General features: G+C 40.1%; 1 protein-coding gene and 1 long non-coding RNA gene across 2 annotated transcripts in view; both read left to right on the top strand.

Annotated features, from left to right (window-relative positions):
* Positions 1–232: 232 nt before the first annotated feature.
* On the top strand, positions 233–4422 carry LOC147819518 (uncharacterized). Its single transcript, XR_015436863.1, has 2 exons — positions 233–546; positions 1926–4422. It is a non-coding gene; the product is annotated as an uncharacterized LOC147819518 (long non-coding RNA).
* Positions 4423–12129: 7707 nt separating this feature from the next.
* LOC111650563 (testis development-related protein) overlaps positions 12130–16006 on the top strand; it is a 14132-nt gene continuing 10255 nt past the window's right edge. The window contains exon 1 of the mRNA XM_023400465.2: positions 12130–12544. Within this exon, the coding sequence (XP_023256233.1) occupies positions 12452–12544 (93 nt within the window). The 5' untranslated portion in view covers positions 12130–12451. The remainder of the gene's footprint in view (positions 12545–16006) is intronic.

Genomic DNA, 16006 nt, shown 5'->3' with positions numbered 1-16006 from the left:
TGCTTTGTCATCCGTTGATGGGGTTTCTTCCCTTGGTGGCCAATGGACTTGGAACATCTCGCACAGGTATATTAATCCACCACAGCTCCAGTGGCTCTGCTAATCCCCCACTGACACAAATGCCACACACGAAGACACACATAAACACAGTACAACACCATGTGACCAGCTTATGCAATAAAGCCAAGGCTTTATATACTACCTATAGGGACTGGACTCCCACAAGGGAGATCATCACAGTGCAGCTGTGTGTGGTGTGAGTTTATCTGAGTGAGGGAGTGAGGAGAGTCACTTCGGACATAAGGGAGAGCTGCTGCTGCTGCTGCTGCTGCTGCCACACTCGGCCTGGTGGAGAGGACCAAGGCCAAAGACACCCAGCGGGCGAGGGAGCAAAGGGATTCCCAGTGATAAAGTTGCCTAGCAGAAAGCCCCAGGGCTGGTTGCAGAGAGGGTTTTTGTGGTCTCAGCTGTGAAGCACTGGAGAGAACAACAACAATGTTTTTTCGCATCCCTCGGCTGACCCCTGGATATATTAGATACCTCCAGGTGCGTAAGATGCTCTAGGGCGATTTTCTTCTTTAGATAGATTAATGATTAGTCTTGGACATCAAGGGAAATCTGCAGTGGCGCAACAGTTGAGTAAATTCCATTAGAGCCTCTAATAACAAACAACTGTTGAGATCTAGAGTTCAGGCCCTGCACGTATCCCTGTGCTTCAGTTGTTGTTGCATTACAACTAACAGAACATGAGTGTGTAGATTTTCAACATAACAAGCTCAAGGTTTCTCTTGATGCCGCTTTTGGTATGAAATTAATAGATGAACAGTTTGAGTTGAACCATCATATGCACACCTGAAGAGAAGGTCAACACGGTACACGTACAATTGCCCGTTTGTGTTTGTGTCATGGCGGGATTTAGAATAGAAGATTATAGCAGCTTGTTTTTGAATGGATTTGAATCAGAGATGCCTTAGCTCCCCAGGGTCAGGTAAATGCGCTCTAATTGGATCTCCAGAGGGGTAGCATGAGATCCATGTTCCCAATCACCCTGGGTGGGTATTTTTGAGACCTGCAGCTGGATTTAGAAACCAACAGTATGGCTTGTGTTTGTTTTGAAACTGGATGGTGTTAAACCTCATTATCTGTGTCTGCGCTCATCAGAGTTCATGTTAGATAATTCAAAATAGGTCAGGATTACACAAATGACTGTTATGGCATATCTGTAAACAAACTTCAAAGTATATCATCTTTGCACTTTTATAACCAAGAACATAACATTGTCCTTGTCCTGTGAGGACCATGCATCTCCAATATGTTGCGAACATCTATTTACTAGCTAAGAAAAACAGTCTTGTTTTCAACTGTGTGACAATGAATTCTTCAGATAGTCTGATAGGGTTTAAATGATTTATCCATAGAAGAAGGAGAATTCTGTTTTTACTATCTGACTCAGGTTTAGTGGATGTGCACATGACAACCTTAAGTGATTCAAAGGAGGATTGTCTCCATAAATGAATTCCTAATCTGAAAAATGCAAAATCACAAATTTGGAGACCCATGGTTTTCTCTGGCTGGTGAACATAACAGTGACCGGATGAGCTAAGAAAATTACTGAATTTATATCTGACTTTAGGAAATGTCTTGGATTGGCTCAAAATTTTCCAGTCTCCAAACCTTCAAAGGACTATATAAATTGATGGTATAAGTATTAAAATTAGATTTTTTTTAAAATGGAGATTCTAGTGCAGGTCTTCCCTTATGGTAAGAGAGATGCATGTGACCAGGGTCACCTTTGTAAGGACTGCACTACGGCCAGGGACAGGAGGAACGTTGCTGACCCCTTGCTGTCTCTGGTGATGATCATGCCCGGTGGTGGTTGTCGTGGCTTCGTGGGCAGTGATGGTGACCTCTGCTCTCTCTTTCAGACTCAGGCAGCCCAGACTGTGCTGCAGAGCCGGGAGGGCCCTGCAATGCCGCGCATGGCCCTCCTGATGGGTCTTATGGGGATCGGCATGTCCGGCTACAGCTCCCGCCAACTCACACTGCACTACAAGCCGGCGAGTCACCTGCTTAGATGAGATGGATTGAAGATGGGAAACACACACACACACACACACACACACACACACACACACACACACACACACACACACACACACACACATGCACACGCGCACACACATGCACACGTGCACACACACAGATATTAGTAATTAGGGAGGTTCAGAGGTGCTGGTAGTTACCCTTTGCCAGGCCCAGCTAGAATTTTAGTTTTTTCTTGTTTCTTTTTGCTAAGCTAAAGTAACTGGCTGCTTCCTGTGAGTTAGCTATATATTATTTCTCAAAATGTCGAACTATTCCTTTAATAGCAACATGAAGAGACCAGTAAAATCGAGGGAAACAATCTTACCAGGTTCAAAGTTTCCGTTTTGTTTTTCTCTGTGCATCCCTGTTAATGATCCTCTACGTGTGGTTCAAGTTTAATGTCATCCTTGTTCTTGATTAGAGGTCCGAGCAGCAAATGCTGCTGGGAACCCTTTTGTTTTGTTCTCGTTTATTATGATTTTGTTGTTTGGGATGTAAAGATTATTGCCTTAAGGCTCTGCTACTGCAGTTATGAGTAAAATAAATCTACCTCTCCATAAAGTACAGTGCAGTCCATTGCAGTTTTATCTTGAATGTGACTGGTATACAGTGAAACAGAAAGGCAGCTTTTGGTGTTTCTGATGAAATTGGTTGATGTTGCACTCGAACCACAGTCTTTCCCCATGTCCCGTGCCTTACCATGGGAATATTCAGTCTTAGCTGGCCCTCAAAATTGATTCATGTGTTAGTAAGTAAAACTAAAGTAGTTAAAGTATTTTTCAAATACATCAGTGGTCTTTAAAGACACTTTTCCAAATGCAGCTGAGCTGAACCTCGAGAAATCTCTTCCAAAATCCTCAGTCTTTTAATCACCATTACTTTTCCTCTGGCATTTTGGCAATTTCCATGATGTAACACAGAGCTCCCAGGTCCATCCCCTATCGGAGGACAGCCAGTTTTGTGATGTCTTGACCTGTTTGCTTTTTATTTCTTTGGTAAGATTTCATAAAACAGCAAGAGAGAGATTTCACATCAAAAGCAGCTTCAAATCATAGACTTGAGGTGTTTATATTTATGTCTGATTTCATCCTTGATTCTGGAATTGAAAGTTTGAGTTTATGACCTGATGATATCTCTCTCGTTTATGTATGTGACAAAATACCAGAGGAGCAAATAAGAAATTGGTTTGGCTGCACTCGAGTCCTGAAAATGCACAGAGAAAATACTCAAAACAAACAGAAACGTAAGAAGTGCGTGACTTTTGATGTGTGAACAATGCTATTTTGCACTTTTTTTTGTGTACACAACTTGTACATAATCTTGTACATATCATTTTGATGCTGAATGAGATTAGTAGAGCATGACATGGAGTGCTACCAGCTTGTATTGTGAGCTGGACTGGGCGACATCCAGCTGGATTGACACACAGCGCTGCTGTGTTGTTGTCAGGCAGAGGAACCAGGACAGCCACCCTGGATACCACCTGGACGAACGTGTGAATCCACCCGGATCTCTCCCAGTTGCACACTACTGTCAGACAAGATGAATGTAGATGAATGACCACTAAGGTCTCTTAACTTTTTTTTTGCTGTAAATCTGTTGTGCACAATGATTTGTAATGGAGAAAATAGCTGGTGGCAGGTCACAAGGCAGGTGCAGTGATACAGTGACCCTCCACAGAGCCTCTTATGATACTCTGGTCTTTTTTAGACCAGCTTATACTTACATATGAGAGGGTTCACGGACCCTGAAATGGAGACAGGTAAGAGTGTGATAGAGGAAGAAGTGAGGTTATTTATATCAACTGACCCTGTAACTGGGATTGTAATTGAACCAATGGATGGAAGTATGATTTAGATAATGGAAGAGTGATTTTGTTGTGGTATTTATTATCTACTGTTGCTGTATAACCAGTTTTTCATGCTTAAATTGTTTAACATGTTGTTCGACTGTTAGTCCTCATTGTGGTACAAAGGCATAAAATGTCTTAGATACCAAGAATCTAATCGAGTTTGTGTTAAAATCAACCTTAAAATTGTGTGTATTTGCCCCAATCATATGAATATGTCTGTTTTGTGGTTTAATTACAGGTAAATTGGATCTTACACAAGACATAGGTGTACTTTCATGTTTATTGCATAGTAGATACTTTGCAATGTTGTATTTCGTATGGATTCTATAGAGAGATTCATTCATGTGTGTTTGCATTATACTTTAGGCTTGCCTTAGTGACCTGAATCATTATAAATGCGTAACAAAGCACCTTTGAACATGTATTATTTTCTATGACTGAACCACTCTGTATGCATAAATAAATCATTAAGATGTTGAAACAAATGGCCAGACTTGGTATGTGTCTCCTGTAACGTGTCACACAATGAAAAGAAGAAATACCTTCTTCATGCGCTAGATGTCAGCCTAGAGTTTAGCTATTTTCTCACGCTTCTCCATTATCCATTAGGGTGTTCAAACGGGCATGCTTTACAGTGTGTGACCAGTTGTAATGACCTGACTGAACCCTGCACAAGCACTGCCATATGATCAGCAAAACAAATATTTTAAGGAGCAAGGGGTATTTTCTCTTTTCAATGTTTCACTTTCCTTCCAAGTCACAATCATTACTGAAGCAAAGGTTTGATGCACACTGCAGGGCAATGTTTTGGGCAACTTTAAGGGCCAAAGAGATGCTCTAGAGTAGGTGCTAAAATCACATCCTGTTTCTTGGGAACATTTGGGGTTTTTAATCTATGTCTTTCTTCGGATGTGTGTGGTTTGTCACTCTACATCTATAAATCAATATTGTTCTCCTAACAGAAGTTTTTTTTTGTTGTTTCTTGCCGATTCACTGTGGTTCAGCTCCGGGAAGTTGATCTGCTCGTCAGACAGTTGCCTCGAGTGTTGCTAGTTAGCCTCAAACAACCCTTGGTCAAGGCTAAGACTCAGAGTTCTGACCCAGTTATAGATCTAAGCTGCTTTGGGAACCCAGTGGGAGCCAGTCAGGGTTAAAGTTGGGCCACTGTGGATTTAATGGGAGGTTGGAGTAGAGCTTTATGGAGACATGTGAAATATGTGGAAATATACTGGGAGCTCCCAACACCCACAGCGATGAACATGGGTTTGACCACTAGTTAGACACTTACCAACATTACTGTGGTTGTCAGTCAGAAATCCTTTTGTGCAGGGAAACACACCTGTTGGTCTGGCCTTTTTTATCAGGTTCCCAGCCTGAGGGCAGAGACGAGTCAAGAGTTACAGGGACAGACGTACTACATTTCTTACTCTCCCTTACTCTCTCTGAATGCACACACACGCACGCACGCACACACACACACACACACACACACACACACACACACACACACACACACACACAGACACACAGGGTTCCATTGTGTGTCTGTTCCAGTGCCGTCTCCTCAGGAGGCTCTTGTTACCATCTCTTACAGCCAGCAACAAAGAGCTGAATGTCTTTGCTACCAAAGAGATGGATGAGAAGAAGTGAGGGACATATCCACAAGGTCTTTTAGACATTTTTAAGCCAGATACTGCCCGAGTGTGTATGTTCATGTGTGCGTGCCCATGTGTGTTCATGCAGTGTCCCTAGAGGAGTTTTCAGTGTCTCTTAGATTCTAATCTTACAGCATCATACTTGCATCAAATGAGAGCAAATACCACGAGTAGCCTGATATATCGATGTATGATAAATAGCTGCACCCATGTTAGGCTCTGTAACAGCAGCCTCAGGCTAATCAGCTCTGAAGAGTCATTCCATAAATGTCAGTTAAAGTTGTCTGAGTCAAAATAATTTATAAGCTGTTTATGACCACTGAGAGTGCAAATACATGTTTGACAATGTAGAAGGAATGCATTTCAACTCCTCACACTATGGATGGAGTCCCAGGTTCAAGCAATATCTGATAAATGCCTCATTGAAGTGTCCTTGAGCAAGACGCTGAAAACAGCTCGAGCATGGCTCTTCTGCTGCAGCTCTTGACCTCTGACTTCCTTGTAGAGGGCATGCATGCAGATAGATATACTCTCAGGGGAAGAAGATATTCTGTATCTATTACAGGATATGGTTATTATTTTCTTGACCAGGGCTTTTGTGAAAATGTATTTGTTCTTACTTGGAAAACATGGTTTAAACAGTAGGTGTTTTTTTTTTAACTTCTTTGATTTTGAAAAATATAGAGAGAAATGACAAACTTTACAAAGCAAAATATTTCTCTGCATTAGTTCTGTCTCTCACAAGCAGACATATAAACACACTTGCGCACAAATGCTCTGGCGTGATAAAGCACATTTCCTTTTTTGGCCTTGAGGATTTGTCTATTGGTTTTTGTCCTCAGTGACGCAGCATATTGTTCCTTCCTTTAAATGGCTCTTCTTAAACAGAGCTTAGCCTTGTTTTAATGTGTCCTCTACCTGGAGTTCATGAAAACACTTCTCGTGTGTGGGAGCTTGTGTTAGCCCAGTATGCTGTCATGCACACAGACAGGAAACAAACACAGATAGGCCTACTAGCAGATTCATGCAAACACTGAAGGAAATTATATTTTAACCCATTATATTAGCTACTGTATGTATATAATTTTCTGTATTTTGTGTCCTGGGTTATTTTATTGGCTAACAGGGGAAATAGCAGCTGTGTGGATGCTTGATGTTACCTGGCAGCTTGTTACTAAACACAAGGAGGTTTGTATGCCAAGACACATCCAATCTATTTTAGGTCTGCTGTGCAAAATTAATGAGGTGTGACTGAAAATTACCTTGTGAACAGATGCTTGTATTGCACTTAACCAGTAAATTACATGATAAAATGTCCTCTTGCAAGTATAAAACTGAAGTTCAGCTTCTTATAGCTAATGAATGGTTTGTCTACTGTACTGAGTTTTACAGTTGCCTCAGGGACCAGTGGGGAAAAAAAAGTTATATCTACTTTGAAGCAGAGCTGCATGAGGAAAAGAGCACGCATTTTCCTCTAATTCCTGTGCTAAAGTTGTACTAATGACTCAGCACTTCACGTTCACAGGTGTGCAACACTCAAACTACCTGCTCTACAGCTTCAAGACCCCCCAGGATGTTTTACTTGTCCACTGCCTCATCCCCACCGTTTTTCCTCACCTTTGACCTTCAACTGTGTTTTTAGCTTTTAGCTCTTTTTTTAAACTTTTGCTCTCACTCCCTCAGTCGACTGATCCAACAGAGAGCAGCGCTTAATGAGCCTGTCTTTGACAATTCTTCTCTGAAAAACAGGCAGGGCCATTGTTAGGAAACAGAGAGGAAGAGAGAAAAGAAAAACAGGGAAGAGAGGAAGATGAGCATTTTTGAATTCACCCAGAGCCATAAGTAATTTAACTGATTAAACTAAATAAAAGTTAAAGTCTTTTAAAACAAGGTTTTGAGCAGGTGCAAGTACTCTTAAGGGGGAAAAGTGTTCATAATAATGATTCTTTGGATTGTAATTGCAGAGTTAGGTACTGCAACATCTAATATTTCCCTAAATTGCTGTGCAAAAGTGTTTGAAGGTTTTAGGGCAGTCTATAATTGCAGTAAGACATCTCCTGTTGAAACATGCTCTTTCCTACTAATGATTTATTTCATGATTTACCGGAGGATCTCTTCACTACTCTGACCTGTCTTGCCTGATTGTTTATTTTGTGGATGTTAAACTTAAAACCAACTTTAGATCAAAAATCATGTTCACAGAGCAAATATACCGTCCACATAGCACTTTTAAGTCACTCTTCAGATACCAACTGTTCGTTGACACCGCGCTCAGCGAGAGTCTCTGAGGAACATCTTTGAGAGTTGGCCTGTGAACATAATTAAAGCTTTAATCTCTGTTCTTGGCTAACAAGTTTTGATGTGGTCCCGTGGGTTTGTGCAGCAGAACCCTGTGACCTGTGAATCTCATCAGATAGTTGGTGAGTCATGGTTAATCTCAGTTGGCTCCTACCGTTTGCTGTGTAACCACAACAGGCCTCAAAAAAAAAAAAAAAGTGAGATCTATGATATGGGCAGGAATGTGTTAAAAAAAAGAGTGACCTGATCATATGTCATTTTTAGATAATATTTTAAAAATGGATAATGCCTTGAGTTTTGATTTTGTTTACTAATATGGTAATAGGTAACCTGTGATAATAATAATTAATAATTGCCCACTAACTTTAAATGAATCGTGTTTTTAAGTGGTATTACTATGATTTGATTAAACCTACCACTTAGGGGCAGCACAAAAAAGCTGTTAACAAAACAATGCCATTTAATATCACCTTTGAAATTGATATTTAAACGTTGTTAGCAGCAACAATTGCCAATGTGTACATCTAGCAAATATGGAGCAACATTTTCATTTATCTGTTGTCTATCTTGTTGCTGTCCAATGTTCACCCTCTTTTACCTCTGTTTTTTGTCTGTTTTCTGAGGGAAATATTAAACTTTTTAGTTGCTAAATGCTCCAGGATGTTCACCAGCTAGTTGCTAACCGTGTCTGTCTGCCATGTGGTGCTGGGCAGGGGGTGTACACTGGGTTTTAAGTGCTTCTTTGCTGAAAACAACTGCGACTGAAAAAGACGCTGACAGATGAGATGAAAGTGAACCAAAGCAGATAAGTTAGATGTAGTGAAACCAAAACAGCGAGCTGAAAGACACTAAAACGCTATACAAGAGCTGGAGGAAAATGCATTCAATAATTCTACGTGGGTTTGTGAGTGAATCCATTCATGTAAAACTCTTTATTGTATCTGTTTTAGAACAACTCGGTGGACTTCAGTAAAGCAGTGAAGAGGTTAAGGCTGCTGCGCGGGCACAAAACTGTCCCGGACGCTCTTCAGGCCCTGATCAGCAGTTTAAGATGTACAGTACATCTGTGTCCGTGTGAGACGCTTGAAGCAGGTCGGATAATCCCAGCTGTGTCTCACCATGACAGTTTGACCCCATCTGACCTGACCCTCTGTCTCAATGATCACAACAGCTGACATAAGAGTGACTTACATGCTCCTCAACAATACGCATACACAACATGCTGACACACATACAGTATGGCATGGCATGTTGTAATTGCTTAGCAGGACAAACAGTAAAAATGAGCTGTGATCCCCTTCTGACCCTTTGATTAGTGGTCAGTTACTTGTTTGTAGCGTTAGGTTGAGTAGTGGGATCGTGTTATTAGGTTCATATTATCTATTTCATTCTTGTTTTTGGGCTGGCTAGAAGTTGGCAGGGCTTATTAATTAAGGCCAGGTGAATTCATTGATCATATTATTGTGTATTATTGGGTTTCAACTTTGTTGATCTACTGTGTGACTGAGAGGGAGACATCTTAACACCTGTTTAACTACTTGTCTTTTGATGAGAACTGTGAAGCTGACTACTCCAGATTTGTTTCTACTTGGACACAAACAACAAACATTTTCAGTGAATATTCACCAATGATTGGTGTAGTTTTTTGGGGCATCTCATTGAGTTATAAGCCCCAAACAACCCCCAGCAAGCCAGCCTTCTCTTTCCTTTAGTCACACACATGCCTTTTCTGTCACACACATGCAAATACACACTTTATGTTAGAGACTGAATGTAGCCTTTAGGCACTAACAGAGAACCAACTGCCTCCAAACAGTGGTAACTTATATGGGCACAATTTAATTTAATAAAATGCACCATGCAAGCACAATTTATATGAAAATAATAAAAACCTTAAAAATAGATGTAAACATGTGGCCGATCTATGAGATAGGATTTCACAATATGCATACAGGATTTAATGAATTTGAAATTCATTACATTACAACTAAATAATTGCCACGTGGTGCACCTGAAGCCTTCCAGGGCAGCTCTGGTGATCCAGCCTTGTTTTTAAGTCATACTCCATTTTCCTTTAGTTCATCTGCAAAATAAAAACTTTGATCATTATTTTTATGAGCAAGTTCAATAAGGATAACTGTAATATGAAAAAAAAATGCATATGCATTTATATAAACCTCTCAAAATATGTTTCCAAAGGCAGCGCTCTGTTTTCATCACAGTATAAGTGTATTGGTCATTATAACTATTTGATCTCTAATATTTTCTTCTTCTTACAAAGCTGGTATAGCTATGTTACATGTATCTTGGGGATAATGAATCCCCCTCATCCAGTATGAAGGACAAAATGTCAGTATGTCCTCCCTGATCTATGGATCCCAAGTAAAAACTGGTCACTGAAAGGAGAAAGACAACTAAGAGGATTGATTAGTGATGTAGATGTTGGCCACTGTGGCCGTCTCGACTGTAAATAACCTCTGTAGAGATACTGTGGGAATGCATGTCCAAGAATGGGTCTCAAGTGAACAGTTGACCCACTGATGACCTTCAGTGTCAAAGGTCACTGACCTGCCTATTGACGGGTGATGGACATGTCCTAACAGCCACGCATGGCTTGTGTCAGCTGGCACTAATAAGGAGCTGACACAATATAAGAGCAATTAATTATAAACACTACTGAACAAGGACATTGCCACACAAACATACACATACATACAAAGAGAAAACCACACACACACACACACACACACATACGCACACACATACACACACACACACACACACACACACACACAATCCCACACACGCGCAAAGCAATACAATTTGAAACAGATTATTTTGGGATATTTTATTTGTGTAATAAAACCAGCAAGTGTTTTCAGTATGGTTCTGGGTGGATGCTGTTTAGATGCTGTAATAGAATTATTACACTGTTAAATCCAGATTACACTCTGAGAGCAACATTGCCTAACAGCTTGTGCTAATAAAAACACCAGCGTCTCAAAACATTTACTTTTCTGGGCAGAAAAGACCTAAAATTCTCAGAAACAGAGAGAGTGTGTGTGTGTGTGTGTGTGTGTGTGTGTGTGTGTGTGTGTGTGTTTCTTTTGGTTTTCCCTGTACATTCTTACACATCTAACAACTGACTTACTGTATAATGTGGACATTGAAACAGGAATTCAAGGACCTTTGAATCAGGTGAGTGGTCTTAACCGGAGCTAAACTGTGGCTATTTAAAGAGGTCAACCCACCAGCATAATGTGTCATTTGTTTCCCCAGGTCTCTGAGAGAGAGAGAGAGAGAGACAGAGAGAGAGAAAGTGCAAATATGAGATCAGCCTATTTTTTTTTTATAAAAAAAAAAGATTAACACAAAAAAAACCTATACCCTCCCAAAAACAGGATTTGAAAAGTACTTACTGATGTAATGGATTTATCTCAGAATATTTGGTTTAGGCTATTTTCAAGTTTGGGAGAAAAAAGACCAAATTACCCACAGTGATATTCTTGCACATATTGTTTTAACAGTGACTGCATAAAAAAAAAAAAGTCAAAAAATCAAAAATCAAACAGACATACACTATGGGATAGATTATAGCAAATGACAGTGTAGTATAGTTTTCAGGTACTTGTACTTTCCATTTTCTGTTACTTTTGGGTTATACATTTTAAGGTGACATGTTGTACTTTTTTGCACAAAATCTATGAACACTTTATAAATTATAATGTTAAGGTGCTCAAGTTCAAATTAACTCCACCTCACCAGCTGCAACATAAAAATAACACGCACATGTTGAGGCATTACTAATAAGAATCCACTAATACCTTTCTTAATAATACAGCACCAAGGGAGCTATTCTGTTGTATCTTAAATGCTTTTATTTTTATATTTTCATATAGTTAGCTGATAATCCTTTTTTTAATTTATTTATTTATTTTTACTTCTATTTAAGTGAGATTTGTACTTGTAATGGAACATTTTTACAGGGTTAAAAAAGCAGATTTATGTATCTGCAAAATCTGTTTCCCTGGAAACTAAAGTGTTTCACAGCAACTTCCAAGTATCAGTCTATTTGTTTTTAAACTTTCTCCATTTAGAATGTGAAAAAAGTTTCATTATTTTGCAGGAAAGTGAATGCTTGCATTGGCCAGAGATGAGACGTGTGACCCTCGTCTTCCTTCTACCATGGCAGCTTCACGGAACTGGAGCGTGGGGGATATGGGAGGAGCGATGGTTTGAGGTCCAGGTGGTTGAGCCTGCGTAAAAACGCACCAAACACAAGCCAAACACTTACGAAACAAATAGTAAGCGTCATTAAAGAAAAAAGCTCGAGCCTTCCAGCTCCTGGCACCTCGATGAATGAATAAGCTGTTTCCAGAAAAAGCCTCCAGGATTTGCTGCTGGAGAAATAATCAAACGAGCGCTTCGGTTGGTGCGTCGCTGCGACCTCTCCAGAAGAAACACGGACAAAACTGCTCTGGGTTAAACTTTTAACTTTTTTTTTTGGTACCGGAGCATTTTCAAGAGAGCAAGGCGGCCTGTTTGAGCAACAAGTGGAGATATGTTTAAGAAAAGCAAGAGTAAAGTGCTGGTGGATTATGCGTCAGAGGAAGAAGACATGTCAGAGACATGGCACTATCATCACTCCTACAAGGTAATAATGAGTCGGATGAAGAGGAAACAGCGGTATTCTCTGCTAACAGCAGTCAGATGTGTTTTTCAGATGTTTTCCCTTAACCAAGGTTAAAAAATGGCAGAATGATAACATGTAACTCTACTAAAATGGATTGCTCTGCTTGTTCAGTCCATTGTTTAACTTGTTTCAGTGTTTTTCCCCTAGAAACAAGTGTCAGGATATCAAAGCGAGGCTACGGGGCTTAACAGCAAAGTTGAGTCAAAAACCCCTGTTAGGAGAAAATAAGTAAAATAAGGCACAAAACAAGTCAAATACAATTTTTAAATTATTCTTTTGATTTTCTGATTGAAGCTGCTAAACTGACTAGAAATGCTGTTTCACTGTCATGTCAGCTGAGGAGGAAAATGTCAGAAAATGCTGAGAGGTCAAAGAGGAGACATTGATGATACAATAGGCAAAGGCAAGGTAAGAGTTGTGACTGGCAGACAGCACTTAAAACTGTTTCTTTCTTGTCAATATCTCTTTACAGGCAATCTTCTGTGTCACAGGAAACAGGGAAAGATAGCCATTCAAACACACACACACACACACACACACACACACACACACACACATACACACACACACACACACACACACACATACTCACACAAAAGTTCATAGAAAAAAACTTAGGTGAGCAGGAGCAGTATGTGTGAGGTGTAAGGGACTCTGTATCAGCACTTGCAAGCAGATGGGTCCTGTCAAGGGGTTGGTGGGTTACACCGGAGTATCCATGATAAAATATACACACACGCACAGACACAGACACACAGACACACGGAAAGGCAAAAGGCATCCAGCAGTCTTGGCTCATAAGAAATAGCAAGCTGACATGTTTATTTCTTGAGTCTCTTGGATTAAATACCCTTTGCAACCTAGACTGTGGAACTTTCCAATAAATTTAAATGCAAGTTTCAGGTGTCAACTTCTCGTTAAATCCCAAAATTCAAGTGAATAGAAACATTAGATTGGACAGACAAAATAATGTGCTCTCCCCGTGTTTGAGGTATCAGTTTAATGGACTTGTGATAAGAACCTTTTTAAACTGTACAATGAATCAAGGTTTTATGGGGAGGGTTTTATAGAGTTTAATAGAGAGTGTGTAGTAAACCAATATGTGTAAGCGTTCAGAGCTTTACCAACTTAACAACAGGACATGTTACAGTGCTGCACAAATAAGATGATGATAAAAGTGGAAACACAGTCAAACAAAGTTAACAGTTTTTTAGATACTTTTAACAGAATTTTTTTTTCATTTCATTTCAAAACATTGTGAATTTGTGATACACCATGATGATGTCAGATTGTATTCACTACTTATAACTCCATCAATGTTACAGCATTTACTGGATGTATAAATGTGTCACATACTGTAGTTGTAGCAATTCGGAAGATCAACCAACACCATTTCCCAGCATTTTGCATCTGTTGTTGTGATAATGTCTAGATCTGCGACCCTTGGCTGGGTTTTATTGGCCATTCTTAACTTCCACCCTGGGAACCAACGCATGTGGCCCTTACCCCTGAAGAGCTGATTTGAGATCAGTTTCTGACTCTGTTCCTAGTGGTCACTGGAATTAGTTGGTTGATGAGAGCTGATTTGAGAACAGAGCAGCGACTTCTCCTCAGAAAACCAGGGAAAGTCGTCAGGGAGGTCCACCCTGAGTTGCCATGGGAATAAAACACATCCAGAGGTCAGGGGTGGGGTCATAAAATGTCGTAAACACAGTGAAAGGGCAGATCTAACCCAGCAGTGATACAGTATAAAGCCAGTATAAAAAGTTATGATAACACAGTCTGGACATGCAGTCTTTTCCTTCCCGTTATTCAAATCACAGTCTGGTCTGCCTCCCGCAGTGAATGAAGTATAAAGAGGAAAAGATAGATGATCTGTTGCAGTTTTGCATTATGATCACATATACAGGTTGAGCTTCTTTTTCAATTGTTTTTGAGATCCTGAAGTCACCAAAGTTAATCAATCATGTAGAATGAATTAGGAAATGTTTGATTAACCTTAAACCTACATAAAATGAATTTGGTAAAACCAAAACTCAAAAGAAAAGCAGTACGTTTCTGTCATTTGTGCTTTAGAAATAGGGTGGTTTTGTTTAGCTTTAGTCTGTAGTAATTTAAAGTAATAGCATTAATTGGTGCAATATTTGAATTATGCCTTCTTTTTGTCGTCAGGGAACAGGACCAGGTCAAAACCTAGCATATGGCTGGACTGTGTCTGGTCAATATACAAAATTGAGGACGTAGTTGAGAACTGTTCTGGAGATGTAAATGCCCCCCTGATAGAAACTTTTTGCGCCAAATCATTTAGAAAGTAGAACAACGGTCAACAGGGAAACTCCAACACTCGGCCAGCTGACCAATGGTGTAACTTTATGACTCCTTCAGTCTGTCAGTCAGCAACAGACATTTGTGTTTATAGGCCTGGCCCTGCTGTTGCAGACTAGCCCAAAATACAGTGCATTAGAACCATGGTTAAGTTGTCTGTTTCGTCCACAAGGCAAAGAAAAAGTAGAGAAAAATACTGTGTGTCTTTGTAAAGATCGTAGCATTTTATTGCGATGAGACTAGAGAGCTATTGATTCAACTCTTTTTTTTGTGTTGTTGTATTGCACTGTAATACATATTAGGCTTTTTACCCTTTATCTAGCCAGTGACGTTTCAGTGGCTTTTCTGGAAAAGAAAGTCCTGCTTTTACATACATTCATACCTGTAAACTGCCCAGAACAACCACAGTCTGATCTGTTTGCTACTGTGCAGCTCCACTGGAATAGTTGGGGATAAAGGGCCTTGCTCAAGGGCATCCCGTGTAATGGTCTTTCACTTTCTCCACCCACATTCATCCTGGTCGTCCAGGAAGTGAACCTGTGACTTTGTGGTCACAATTATGTTTTCCTAGTCTTAATTCTGTTATTTTTTCTGATTCTTGCTCAAAGTGGTATTTTCTTAAAACACTTAATCAAAATGTACTCACAGTATAGTCACAGCAAGATACAATAGGTCCCTTTCTTTTGCAGTCAGTGTTATCTCTTTGTACAGTACCCTTTGGAAGAACAGATGATTTACATGTTTTGCAAGTACGGTGAGTCAAATCTGTAAATCACACACCAACAGCCAGACAGGCAGAGGCAGACAAGTATAACGGGATAATACCTCCACAGACAGAGGTAAAGAGGGAAAAAAGGGAGAAGGTAGGAGACAATATGCAGGTTTTTGAAGTCAATATCTTTTCTCCCTCCGATCCGCTCTAGGGCGACAGCAGGCCCTGTGCCACAGCTTTGCTTTCTTACCACTCACCTTCTATTGAAGTTCAATAGGTTGTAAGAAGCAGCTATGAGCTCACGGGAGGTGCATATGCCTGTTTGTCTACGGCTTAAAGCGGTAACACAAATACTTCAGTAAAACCACTCTTATTCCGCAGCTGGG

This window comes from Seriola lalandi, unplaced genomic scaffold (genome assembly GCF_002814215.2).
Source record: "Seriola lalandi dorsalis isolate HSWRI2012SDOR001 ecotype SW California unplaced genomic scaffold, Sedor1 jcf7180002052504, whole genome shotgun sequence".
Taxonomy (NCBI): domain Eukaryota; kingdom Metazoa; phylum Chordata; class Actinopteri; order Carangiformes; family Carangidae; genus Seriola; species Seriola lalandi.
The sequence above is the reverse complement of the archived record's forward strand: the minus strand, read 5'-3'. Positions and strand labels throughout refer to the sequence as shown.